The 13,660-nt window shown below is 36.8% G+C and overlaps 1 protein-coding gene across 1 annotated transcript in view; it reads right to left on the bottom strand.

Annotated features, from left to right (window-relative positions):
• TRHDE (thyrotropin releasing hormone degrading enzyme) overlaps nucleotides 1-13,660 on the bottom strand; it is a 396,236-nt gene that overhangs the window by 281,022 nt on the left and 101,554 nt on the right. The window contains exon 3 of the mRNA XM_003832902.6: nucleotides 9,387-9,513. Coding sequence (XP_003832950.4) covers nucleotides 9,387-9,513 — 127 coding nt within the window. The remainder of the gene's footprint in view (nucleotides 1-9,386; nucleotides 9,514-13,660) is intronic.

Here is a 13,660-nt window from a genome sequence, read left to right as displayed (position 1 = left end):
CTGGGTCCCTTGCACAACATGTGGAAATTACGGGAGCCACAATTCAAGATGAGATTTGGGTGGGAACACAGTCAAACCATATCAGAATCTTAGACTTTATGAGTAATGGGAAGCCATTTAAATGTTTGAACAGCAGAATCACCAGGTAAATTCAACATCCCTCACAAAAACTCTGTAAATTAACTCTTTAACTTCAAATTTTATTTAGGTTGAACTCTTGACCCCAAGCAAAAGAGTATGGTGGTTGGAATGCGAATACTAGCAATGGAAAGCAAAAGAGTATGGTGGTTGGAATGCGAATACTAGCAATGGAAAGCAAAAGAGTACGGTGGTTGGAATGAGAGTACTAGCAATGGAAATAGTGAAAAGTGATCAGATTCTGGATACATTTAGAATGTGGAGCCAAAAGGATTTGCTGATAGGTCAGATGTGTCATATTACAGAAAAAGTATCTAAGGCCAAGATTTTATATCCAAATGATGGTGGTTTAAGATCTGGGGCTCAAATTTAAACATGCCAATTTAATATACTCATTAAGCATCCAAGCACAGATATCAGTAAAACATAAAAGCCTGGAGTTAAGGAGAAAGAACCAGGCTGGAGATGAAAATTTAGGAATCATAAGTATCAGCATATGGTGTTTAAAGCCATAAGACTGAATGAGGTAACCAAGGGAGGCCACTACCAATGTAAATAGCAAAGAGAAGAGATTCCAACCTGAGTTCTGGGGCATTCATGGTTTAAGCAGCTAGAAAGGCAAAAGAGCAGGGAAAGAAGACTTAGAAAGAGTGGCCAATGGGTAGGAAAAACAAAACAGAAAAAAAGTGTTGCCCTGAAAGACAAATGAAAAACTGTGTTTCAAGGAGGTGGAGAGAACAATTGTGTCAGATGCCGCTGATAGCTCAAGATAAAGGCTGAGAATGGAGCATTGGATTTAGCAGTGTGGAGGCATTATTGAATTTGAGAAGTTTTAGTATAGTGTTGAGGGGAAGTCTGATGTAAAATGCATTCAAAAGACAAGAGAGAAATTCAAGTCAGTGCAGATGGACAATCCTTTCAAGCAGTCTAACTGTAAAAGGAAGGAGAAAAAATGGGTCAGTAGCTGGAGTGAATGTGCATGTGGGAGGTTGAGAGAAATAGCACCATATTTTTAATGCTGATAGGGAAAAATTCAATAAAGAGAAAAAATTGAAGATTCAGGAAAAAAGGAAAAATTCCTGAAGCAATGTCCTTGAGCAGTTGAGAAAGGATGGGATGAGGTGCACAAAAGGAGGAAGTATCTATTACTAGAGCAATGCCAGTTGACCCATAGTAATAGGGGAAACAGCGGAGTATAAGGAACAAGGCTAATGCAATGACTAAATATGAAAACATTTAAAATGGTTATTTCCTAACTTAATTGCAAAGCTGTAATGGCCAAAACACTGTTGGATTATGTAAAACAAAGCCTTGGAGGCCTCTTTAAAATACACCCTGATTAGGTTACAATCCTGTTAGAATTAGTGAATATATGCTTAGGAGTAAACCCAAAGTTGTGAAGGTCTGAAACTTAAAACTAGAGAAAGGCGAAGGAGGGCAGTAAACAAATTAAAAATGTAACAATATTGTCAAGCTAGCAAAATAATAAAAAACCTTTTCTTCAACTAGATTTTAAGCTTCTAGGAGAAGAGGCCACTTACTATCATTGCTGAGCACAATGTACGTAGTTACTACTCAATAAACGCTGGTTCCATTAATTCACTTGTACGTTGGTTTGTATTGCATTAGTTTAGAGAAGTAATAATCTCATGCATTATTCTCACTCAAATGCATTGTTTTCATTGATTTCTTTCATCCTTACTATTGTGCTTATTTCTCTTTTTTGCATTAGTGGTTGAACATCATAAACATTAAATATCCTATATATTTTTTGTTTTTTATTATAATCTTGAATGTATACAGCATGTAATAGCTACAAAATAGCTTAACAAGAACAGTTAAATGGCCATATTATAGAGTAATTAATGAAGGAATAAAAGGCCTTGTTAAATTGTGTTAAAATAACTATTAAATATTGAAATAACTGTGTCCATTTTAATACAATTTGGTGTTGTTTTAGCACAAGTGGTTGTCAGAGTGGGGGGTTAGAAACATATAAAAATATTTCCAATTGAAGAAAATGATAACTGATATTTTGGTTTATGAGAAAATAAACTTACGAAGGGTTTTTCAGAATTAAATTACCTACATAAAATAGGAAGAAAACATTTATTTGATTTTAAAGACGGCGGAAAAGGTTAGCGCCTCGAAGAAACTTATTTCTCTATGGTACTTGCTAACTTAGAAGGCAAACTACCACCTTAGCTAAGTCTCCAGAAAAGCACTAATAATGCTAACCCACAGAGAGATCCTTAGGTTAGTTTCCACCAAGAAACCATACAATAGCTGAGTATAAGATCAAATAATTTGAAGAGCTCTTGTTGAAGGAAACATTTTGAGAGTGAATTCACATTATATAAAATTAGACCAAACTACCAAACTATATATAAAGAACCCCCAGAGATTGTATTTTAACAGGCTGTATTACTTTAGGCCAGTAACAAAACACATACATAGTAACTCAATATTTACCTAATCAAAGGCAAGGCAAGAAAAGTCATACTTTAAAAAACATAAGAAAAGGTTCAAACTATGAGCTGTTTGATTAAGATCAAGACAGTATTACATAAGTGTCACCTCAAATTAAAAACAGCAAATATATTCACTAAAGACAAAAACACATAACCACAGAGGATAAAATGTCCAGAATCATTATAAATATTCTATAGAAATTTAATAATACAAATATGTGATGAAAAGCTTTAGTATTTGCAAGTAGTAAATTATCATCATCATCACAATTATCATCACCACAATAAAAAAAATATATTTATTGTATCTTAAGCAAAAATGAATCATTTAAGCTGGGCTCTTATTTGTGAACTTCAATAGGGCAATTTATCCCATAATTTAACTATTCTATTATAGAAAAATGTTGACTCCATCAGCATGATACATAGATCCTAGGGTATTCATGGACTTTCCTACTATACAATTCTCAAAATGGCCTCTTCTCTCCTTTCTTCTCCAATTAAATTCATGTATTTTTTGGTCTGGCATGAAGTAAAAATAAGACTTCTCTTTATGTGCATTTTATTCCTGCAGCATTGTACAATGATCCCACTCTTTCAACATAGTGCTAAATATTTACTCTACAAAATGTTGGTGCTTGATTATATTCTATATTGTGCGAGTCTCTAATTCATTCATTTCTGTAAATATTGCATTCTCTCCTCAACAAAACCACAATCTCCTTGAGGGCAGAAATTCTAGTTACAAAACACCTGGGCTCCCTCTACAATCATAGCACTGTTCCAGATAGGTAATGAATTCTTCATAAAAGCATGGTGTCTTGAAAAAAAGCAATCAAACTCCTTTTTGAAACATTGATTTACAAATTACAGAGTAGTAGTAAAAGGAAACTGAACACTGTCATTAATTGAAGTCTAAATAGGGTGAATAACAAAATATTACAATATAAGCCTGAGTCATTTTATCTGATGCCTAATTAACTATAGTGCACCTAAATTAAAACACATTTGCAATACTCACATGTCTTCAGGTTAATAAAATTATGAGTTATAACATGTGCACTTTTTTAAGTTTTCAAATTTTCTACAAAGACCATCAGTAAAATCAGTAAAAAATTAACAAAAATAGCTGTTATATCATTCCTCTGACAATCAAATCATCGAGTTTATAAGGCAAGCTATATTTTGATCTCTGAATTATTTAAATTTCTGGAATCCATTTCAGCCGAATCCCAAGATTTTGGAGCCAGACAGCCTGGGTTTGAATTCCAAATCTATGTTTTCTGCTGTGTGGTCAAAACATATTACTTAGTCACTGAGTGCCTAAATTTCCTCATCTGGAAAATGAAAAAGAAAAAAAAAAAAAAACAGAAATTACCAGAAAAAGCTGCAATAAAGATCCAATGGGGGGCCGGGCACGGTGGCTCATGTCTGTAATCCCAGCGCTTTGGGAGGCCAAGGCAGGTGGATCACCTGAGGTGAGGAGTTTGACACCAGTCTGACCAACATAGTGAAACCCTGTCTGTACTAAAAACACAAATTTTGCTGGGTGTGGTGGCACATGCCTATAGTCCCAGCTACTGGGTAGGCTGAGGCAGGAGAATCAGCTGAACCCGGAAGGCGGAGGTTGCAGTCAGCCGAGATCACGCCACTGCACTCTAGCCTGGGTGACAAAGCCAGACTCCGTCTCAAAAAAAAAAAAAAAATTAAATGGGTTGGAATGGTCAAAGCCCTTAAAAGTGGCTCACATGTAGTAAACACAAATAGTTGCCATTGTTATCGATATGCTTTTGGGATATAAAAAAAGATAACAATTCTTTATATGTCTACAACTTTCTTTTAAAGTAACACTCCATGCCTCTGACAGTTCTTATGAAAATAGGGCGCATAGATATAGAAAGGATTGGTGTATTGTATTAAGTAGGTGCTACACCTCTTACTACAATTTAATACCAAGAAATAGAAAATCTCTGCAAACCTTAGTTTTAATTACCTCATTTAGAGATTTAAAAACAAATTTTCACACAGCGTGCACTGGTTACTTATGTTGGCTTACCAATGATACAGGAGTGTCTTTATGTAACAAAGAGAATAAATTATTGCCCTAACAGCAAGAATCAGAATTCCTCTTAGGGAACTATCCCGATAAACTACTTGAGGTGGAAACTCAAATCCTTAGAGATGAACTAGCATGAGATGAGGCTGCAGGGGAGAAATTTAAACTAATTCCACATCAGAAATAAAAAAGAATTCAGGAAGAAAGAAGGTATTGTAGAGTTTATGACAGAACAGCAAAATGACCTTTAAGAGAAGAAGGATCCAGTACTAAGTTTTAAGATTTTTTTGGTACTTTCTTGTTTGTCTGTTTTGCAATGTAACACCCTGAAATTCACACATACAAACATTCCTTCCAAAGCTTCAGTAAAGTCAGGTCAGGCCAACTGGTAGAGAGTCTTCCTGTTTATTTATTTATTTCAATTTTTGGTTTTCTAATGCAAACCAATGAAAGAGGCAAATTCCACACCTCCCTGGACATGATTTGGGACAGGGATAATTTGTGAGGTAAGAATGCCATCACTTCAGCAGAAACAGCTCTTCTCCAGAGATGGGTATTGTTAGTATTGTTATACTACAGGCCTGTCTCCCTCTCCCTCCATTCCCAGAATCCTCCCCACTGAACATTTTTAGAAATGCCAACATGTGATCTTCACTCACTGCTTCTAGTCACTGTCCCCCCTCCCCAACCCCATGCCCATTTGCTTTTAAGCACACCTGTCAAGTCTGTATTCTAGAACTGCTTTTGTCAAGGTCACCGGTGACCTTCATATTGCTAGCATCAATTAATGGTTAATTCTGAGACCTCATCTAACTTGATTTACCATAAATATTACTTACTTTTTGAAATGCTTTCCCCACTTGATGTCTCAGACACCACAAACACCTGGTTCCCTTAATATCAACCACATGCTCCCGCTCAGTAGTCGTTTCTGACTCCTAGGAGTCTTTAACCTCTGAGCATGGGACCAGCCCCCCTTGCTCCTGTTTTGTTTCTATCTGCCTTCACTGCTGTGATAGTGCCATTCAGCCTCACAACTTTACACATCATAATATGCTGGCAAATGTACCTCTCTAGTCAGATTACTCACCCAAATTCCGTATTTATAAATTCAACTGTCTACCTGGATTTCTCACAGGCATAAAAGTGCCACCTAAATGTTAAATAGACATGTCAGTGTCAAAAATTATCACCTTCCACAATCCTTCTGTCTCACTAAATGGCAATTCCACCCCCCTGGTTCTCAGGCCAAAAGTCTTGGAATTGCCCTAGATGCCTCTCTTTCTCTTACAATCACATATTTCGTTCACTATTAAAAACTTTCGTATCTACTTTCAACATATATCCAGAATGGTACCACTTCTGACCTCTAACTGTTAACATCCTCATCCAAGCATCCATCATATTTTGTCTGAATTTTGCCATAGCCTCTTATCTGGTTGTCACACCTCTGTCATGTCCTCTTACATCAGGTTCTTTCAACCTTGGTTGTATTGATAGTTTGGGCTAAATAACTCTTTGTTGTGAAGAGCTATTCTGTGCATTGTAGGATGGTTAGCAGTATCAGCTGGGCCTCTACCAACTAACTGCTAGTAGCACACACTGTACTCACCTCCCAAGTTGTAACAAACAAAAATGTCTCCAGATATTACCAAATGCACCTGAGGGACAAAGTTGTCCCCCAATTAGGAATCATTGCCCTACAGTGTATTCTCAGTTTAGCCACAGAATGACCCTTTACAACATTAATCAGATTCTACAATGCCTCTGCTTAAAATGGACCCATAGATTTCCATCTCACAAAACAAGAAAGGAAGGAAGAAAGAAAGAAGGAAGGAAGGAAGGAAGGAAGGAAGGAAAGAAAGAAAGAAAGAAAGAGAGAGAGAGAGAAGGAGGAAGGGAGGGAGAAAGAAAGAAAGAGAGAGAGAGAAAGAGAGAGAGAGAAGGAGGGAGGGAGGGAGAGAGAAAGAAAGAAAGAAAGAAAGAAAGAAAGAAAGAAAGAAAGAAAGAAAGAAAGAAAGAAAGAAAGAGAGAAAGAGAGAAAGAGAGAGAGAAGGAGGGAGGGAGAGAGGGAGGGAAGAAGGAAGGAAGGAAGGAAGGAAGGAAGGAAGGAAGGAAGGAAGGAAGGAAGGAAGGAAGGAAGCTGCAGCCTGCTGGCGGTCCATGATCTGTCACCCACCCGTTCCTCCTTGACCGTGTCATCTACTTCTCACCCCTTTACTCACTCTGCTCCTGTCACACTTGCCTCTTTGTTGTTCCTCAAAAACACCAGGAAAACTTTCGCCTCAATGTCTAGGCACTTTGTTCCCTCTGCCTGTAGTTTTTGCCCCATGATATCTGCTGAGTTTAGTCCTTCACTTAAAAGCCATCTTCCTAATGAAGCCTTCCATGATTGCCCATTTTAAAAACTCAGCCCCTATCCCATGCCCCATCTGTCCCCCACACTTCCTATCCATCTGTTCTAGCTTTATTTTTAATGGCATGTATCTCCAATCTGATATGCTACAAATGTTACTAATTGCTTTAATGTCTGTCTTCACCTAAAAGAATGTAAGCCCCAGAAGAGAGGAGATTTTTGCCTTTTTCATTCACTGGTATATCTGCTTCTCATAGAAAAATGTCCACGGTAGACACTCAATAAATGCTTATAGATCAAATTAGGGCATGTAGAAAGGGTAGAATATGTCTGGAAAACCATCTTAGATATGAAGGGTCAAGGCAGCCTCAGCTGATATCTAGGATACATCCATATGCATCACCAACAAATACTAAGCTGGTTTCTATAGAATTTATTTAAAATACGATTCATAATGTATAATGGAAAGTAGGGATTTGTCAAAATGCGTATGTGCTTAGGGGTTTTTATGTAAGGGGTATTTACAAAGCATATTTACAAATCCATTAACATATAGATCTAAATATCTGTAGATATATAAAATAAGTAGAACTTTAAGAGAAATTTTACAAAGCACCATGGGCTATGGTAACTCCCCTAGATATATAAAAAGAAGTATGCTGGGATAAGTCAAGTAATTCAATTATATACACCATAAGGTAGCTTAGCAAGTAGCGGCAATGGTGAACAAAGCTCTTTTCTACAGATGAAAGGCTGCATGGTTCAACAGTGAGTGAAACAGAGGAACAGAAATGCTTCCTGCTGCAAGCTGACAGTTACATGGAACCCCCTGAAGTTATACATTGAGTTCCTCTGCTAATTACTGGTCTGAAGGGGACAAATAAAGATCCACATTTTATTTCTCTTGCTGTACTTGCAATATAAGCACTTGTGAATTTTACATTAGGGTCAAGCTGGGAAGTTCCCAGCCAGTTATACCTGGAGTAGATAACAGTGCCACCTTCCATGCAAATGAGGTCAAGTATTCCTTTCTGCCTTGGGTGACCACCAGGGAGATTTAAGTATAACAGATTCTAACAGGGAAGTTGAAATACAGGGAGAAAAGAGAAGGAAAACAGAACAAAACAAAACATTGATCTGGTTTAAAATAAAATTTTGCCTATGAATTCTAAAAGTACATATTTCAAAAAGATTTCAGAATTTTGTAATATCACTCATAAAAATTTTACGTCACACCCATTGATAACAATATCAACTATTCTGTCAACTTTCTGAACTAACTACTCATTGTAAGACCAATAAAGCTACACAGCAGGCAGGTACTTTAATGAAAGCGGCCTGGTTCTCCAGGGAGAAGACCCTGTGGTTCAAACACAAAAACTTTTGATCAAGTAAGCACTTTATTCTTGCCAATGAGAAATACCTTTAATGTGGAATCTGATCAAAAATGCTCTTGGGAAAGATAAGGGAAGAGGAGGGATGAGAGGGGAGCAAAGGACTGTTGTGATGTAATATTTCAAAACAGGTTTTCTGGGAAGGAAAAATAACTTCCACATTTCTAATGCATGTAGGTACTCTTTTAACTTCCTGGAAAATCTTGTTGACTCCCTGGCAAAAGCAGCAGCCTCATTGAAATTCAGATAACCAATTAATTCATTTATGCATTTGACCGACAATTACCAAGTGCATTCTCTTTGTAAAAGGAAGAAATATAAGAACACTCACAGAGAATACAATCTCCATTATTACCAAGTTTCTCTTCTCTCTTATTTGTATTGTATTTACTATAATAGTGTACTAGATTTATGACTGAACAAAAATAATCTAAGGGATAACATACATCGAGGTCTGACATGTGAAAATTTGGAAGGAGAAACAAATCAATGAATGTCTTCTCCATGTAAAATATTGAGTTGTTTGGTGAGTCATCAAGACCTAGTTTGAAATCCCAACCCCTTCACTTACTGGCTGTCCAGATGAATGGAAAACTCCCTGGATCTCAACTCCCTTATATGGAAAATGTTCTAGTTGTACCTACCCTCATGGTAGTTTTACTGATTAAATATGATGTTGGCAAGCACCCCTCCATAGTACATATTCAACAAATTATAGCTATTTGGCTTGTCTTTTGGAATCCTAAACTAACATAATGCCTTTCTTAATTCCTATGAGTGCTTATTGGCAAGATTCCAGAAACACTAAATCTTATTTTACCTCTTCAAAAGAAATTATTTTTTTGTGCTTATCTTCTCTAAAAATATAAATCTCAGAATTTTCATGCTTCTGGATGGCTCAAATAAACACATGAAGAAGAAATTCCAATTTCAAGGAGCCCTTCCAATAAAATAACCAAGAAAATTCTTACCTAGTTTTGGCAAGGAATAGGGCACTTTAAAGTAGTCTTCATAAAATTCTATTAATCTCTTTGTTATATGGAGAGCATAGTCCCCGGATCCTCTTCTGATAGCATCAGGTCTTGCATATAATCGTACCTAATTAAAAATATATATAAAAGTTACTTTAGCCTTTTAGCACTTGAGTTTTATCTTCCCTGCAAATATGAATCTACACAAATCACTTAGAATACTACAAAATTTAAACAGGATTCTTGTTCATACACTATATCAAAGCACAGTGGGGCTGAAAGGACCAAACTTAAACAATTGAAGTAATTGAAGTAACCAAGTAGAGCAAGTCACAATTTCCTCGCTTTACAAGATGACATTGAGAAGATTTATACACCTTGCATCAAAATAAATATTCAACATTATCACTTACATGTGCTTGCTAGAGATAGGAAGGTACAGTGGATTAGTATAATGGGACCCTGACTATGCTGAAAGTAGGCAGGATATGGTGGCTTGGCAGGAGAAAAAATTCATGGTTTGTTAAAGACAGGTTGTATCAAGCTTCCGAAGTATTACCAGACTGAGAATATATATCTATAATTTATGCTTCCTTTTTTTCTTTGGAATCAACTGTCTTTATTCCCAATATGCAAAGTAGGGATAGAAAACTTTTCATGTAAACAAGCAATCACCATTCTGGAAGGCTGTCTGCAACTGCTCCTGGCTTCAAACTCAGCAGAGTAATTCATATTTCTAACACAATCCAGATACTTAATATTGATTTTTTTAAAGCAAGCATTGTATATTATCTAGTCCTTGGCCAAAAAAAAAAAAAAAAGCCTAAAGCAAGTAACATAAAACTGAACAAAACTAACAATTGTATGGAAAAGGTTAAAATGAGATTCGTTTTCATAAAGCTTTCATAAAGCTATCTAGCATCTTTCTTTCCAAAGGCTAAATCTATTTTTCACAGATGTGGTCCCTAATCCTCATATCAATTCTATGAAAAAGAAATATGTATTTTGTGGAGCAATAGAGAGCACAGTGGCTTGGGAGTTGGATTTTAGTCCTACTCTGCCACTAACCAAGGTGGGTGATATTGAACAAATTACTTAATTTCTTTGGGTCTCAAACACTCTCATTTATAAAATGAAGGTATTGGCCACCAGCTGGCTGCTAAAGCGCTTTCAGTTCTAAAACACATTACTTCCAATCCCATTTTACAGATAAGGGAATTTGTGTTCTTTTCAAATATCTAAAAAAAAAAATGGTTTACTCAGTATACAGAAGTGAACACTTACATTCAATAAAAAAAGAAATTTGTACTCATTGAATATTTACATTCAATTAAAAACAAAGCTGTACATGTTATACATCATCTATTATGATTTATAATAAAAATTGATTATATGATTAACTCTTTATTATCTCTGCCTAAGGAGAGAGAACAGAAATGTGTGTAATTAAAAAGAATATAAAGTCAAGGAAAACACATTCTGACTGTATGTTTGAAAGACCTGCAATGCAGTAAGTTATTTACTAAATTCTATAACAATTATTGACTGAAATTGTAAAGCTACTTTCCTACCAACAATTAAATAAAATATAAAATTTAGTCTACAGTCACCAACATTTTGGGCTGGCAGTATTAGAAAACCAAAAACTATCAGGAGAGACTACCTGCAACAGCAGAACTTGACACTCTTAAGAAGGTAGTGGTTAGGATCCCCTACCCCTGACAATAACTGTGAATAAACATGCAATATCTGAAGTAAAGTTCATAGGAAGGAGACCTTTAAAAAAGGATGAATGTACAAGTGATTTAATAAAGAAGTGCTCTAAGGAGAAACTTACAGGAGAATGGGGGAAGCAGGAAAATGGAGGATAATAAACTAAGCAAGGGTGCAATTTCAGGTGAAGTCCTGGACTCAGCCTGATCCACAGGAGCTCTGAAGTGTGAATTACGCTGGTGAGTTCACACTGCCTTGAGGCAAGAGAACTAGACTTCCATACTCTTGCACCTTGTCATTGGCTACTGGTTACCAAGGGGAAGACATAAAACCCCAGGCACTTCTGGTTCTTGAGCATCTTGGTGATGTAGGTCTCACTGCCCAGAGATAGTCCTTTGGAGAAGATGTCCTGCATGAGCTGTTAGGAGCAAAGCAGTGGAAGCTAGAAGACGTGCATACCAAACAGGAAAAGGGATCTAGTCTGTCTGTGCACCAACAACATCCACAAAAGACAGTCTTCATTAATTTGTGCATTCATTCATTCAACAAATATTTATTAGCACCCATCTTGTATCAGGGCCTGGACTAAGCATTTTTAATTTAGCAGTGAAGAAGACATGCATTATTGAGATAAAAAGCAATGAAGATACAATCACCATTCTCAAAGACCTTCTCATTTATTAAGTTGCATTGTTACCACAGATAATGATACCTGCCATATGAATGGTAAAATATAAATGTAAAATGGATACTGAGGAAGAATGAATAGCTTTCAAAAGATTCTACATAAAGTATCTAGTAGATTCATGTTAAAACCATAACCAGAACTACTCTAAAATGATACAGCAAATGTCACTGGTTTTACTCTTAGGACGCTTCCCTGTTTTTGGTGGAAACACAGCCATTCCTATCAATCGATCTTACCAGTTAGTCAAGCTATCTGTACACCCAGACAAAAGAAACACAATTAAATTAATCTGCTTGTCAAGATTTAATGGAAATGATCCAATTTAAGCAAGAAGATAAAACATATACATGTTCAGCACAGCTTCTTCATTTGCTCATTCAAACTTTTATTGTTTACCTGCTGTGTGCTAGGCATTGTACTAGGGAATAGAAATAGAACAATAAAATTCCTATCACAAAATGAACAAGACATTCATACTTACTGCTCTTAAGAGGTTCATACTATGTGGAAAAGCAAACAAATAAATTAACAACAAAAATACAATGTGAGAAATAGAACAATGTACCCTCCCTTCCCTGCCATTACAAAGGATGAACTGACTAAGCTCCTATCCAAGGCTAAGCTCTTCACATTTAATCTCCTCTTGCCTTTTCAAAGGCACAGTTCCCCAAATTCCTCCCTTTATCTCCCACATCACCAATCTATGCTTTCTTGATTACAGTTCCTCCAGCTATGGTTTCCAGATAATGCTCCTTGAAAGAGTTTCCTGTATAGCCAAGGTGAACGTGTCAGTTAACAGCCAAACCAAAACACATCTGAGAATACTTACAACCTGAGACTATCGGTGCAAGTAGGGCATTCACCTATTTATACTCCCGTTTTTTAGTCTCCCTTGAGCTCATTTCAACAAGGCTTTCATTCCCACTACTCTAGTAGAACTGTTCACATAAAGATCACTAATGGCCTCAAGATACCAAATCCAACAGTCAGTTCTCAGTCTTCAACATGCTTCAGCTGTCAGCAGCATTTGCACAGTTGATCGATCACTTCCTGTCCTTAAAGCATTTTATTCGCTTCTCTTACTTTTCTATCTATCTCACTGCCACTCCTCAGTCTCCTGCCCGATTCCTCCTTCTACTCATCCCAATCATTGATTAATGTTGGAGGGTTCCCAGGTTTCAATACATTGATCTCTTTACTTTTCTGCTACGCTCAGTGCCTGGGTGATAACATCTAGTCTCATGGCCATAAATGTCATGTAGATGCCAAAAGTTTATCCAGTTATTCCAGACTTCCAGACTCATGAATTCAACTGTCCACTTGACATTTCTACTTGCAGATCTAACAAGCATCTCAAACTTAACAGGTCTAAAACCAAACTCCTGATATCACACACACACACACACACACCCTTCTCCTTCTAAAATCTTTCCCACCTCAGTTAATGGTAATTCTTTCCTTCTGTCCAGCTGTCCATACGCAACCCCTGTATGTTCATCATCCTTGTTTCCCCTCTTTCTCTCACACTCCATGTTCAGTTAGTCAGCATATCCTACTGGCTCTACCTTTAACAATACATCCAGAATCCAACCACTTCTCACAACCCCACTACTACCACCCTGGTCCAAGCCTTCTCCATTTCTTGCCTGAATGACTGCTTTATTTTCCTATTGATGCCTCGTCCCTTGCTCCTTCAAGCTGTTATGTATACAGTAATCAAAACCTTCTTGTTAAAATGAGCTTCAAATCACGCACTCTTCTGCTTTTCCTCCTTCAGTGGCTTCTCCCCTCACAGTAGAAGCCAAGGTTTTTACAAGGGCCCCAAATGTCCTATACTAATCTAATCCCTTTTAGCTCTCTGGATTCATATCCT

The sequence above is a fragment of the Pan paniscus genome, chromosome 10 (assembly GCF_029289425.2).
Source record: "Pan paniscus chromosome 10, NHGRI_mPanPan1-v2.0_pri, whole genome shotgun sequence".
NCBI classification, from domain to species: Eukaryota; Metazoa; Chordata; class Mammalia; order Primates; family Hominidae; genus Pan; species Pan paniscus.
The sequence above is the reverse complement of the archived record's forward strand: the minus strand, read 5'-3'. Positions and strand labels throughout refer to the sequence as shown.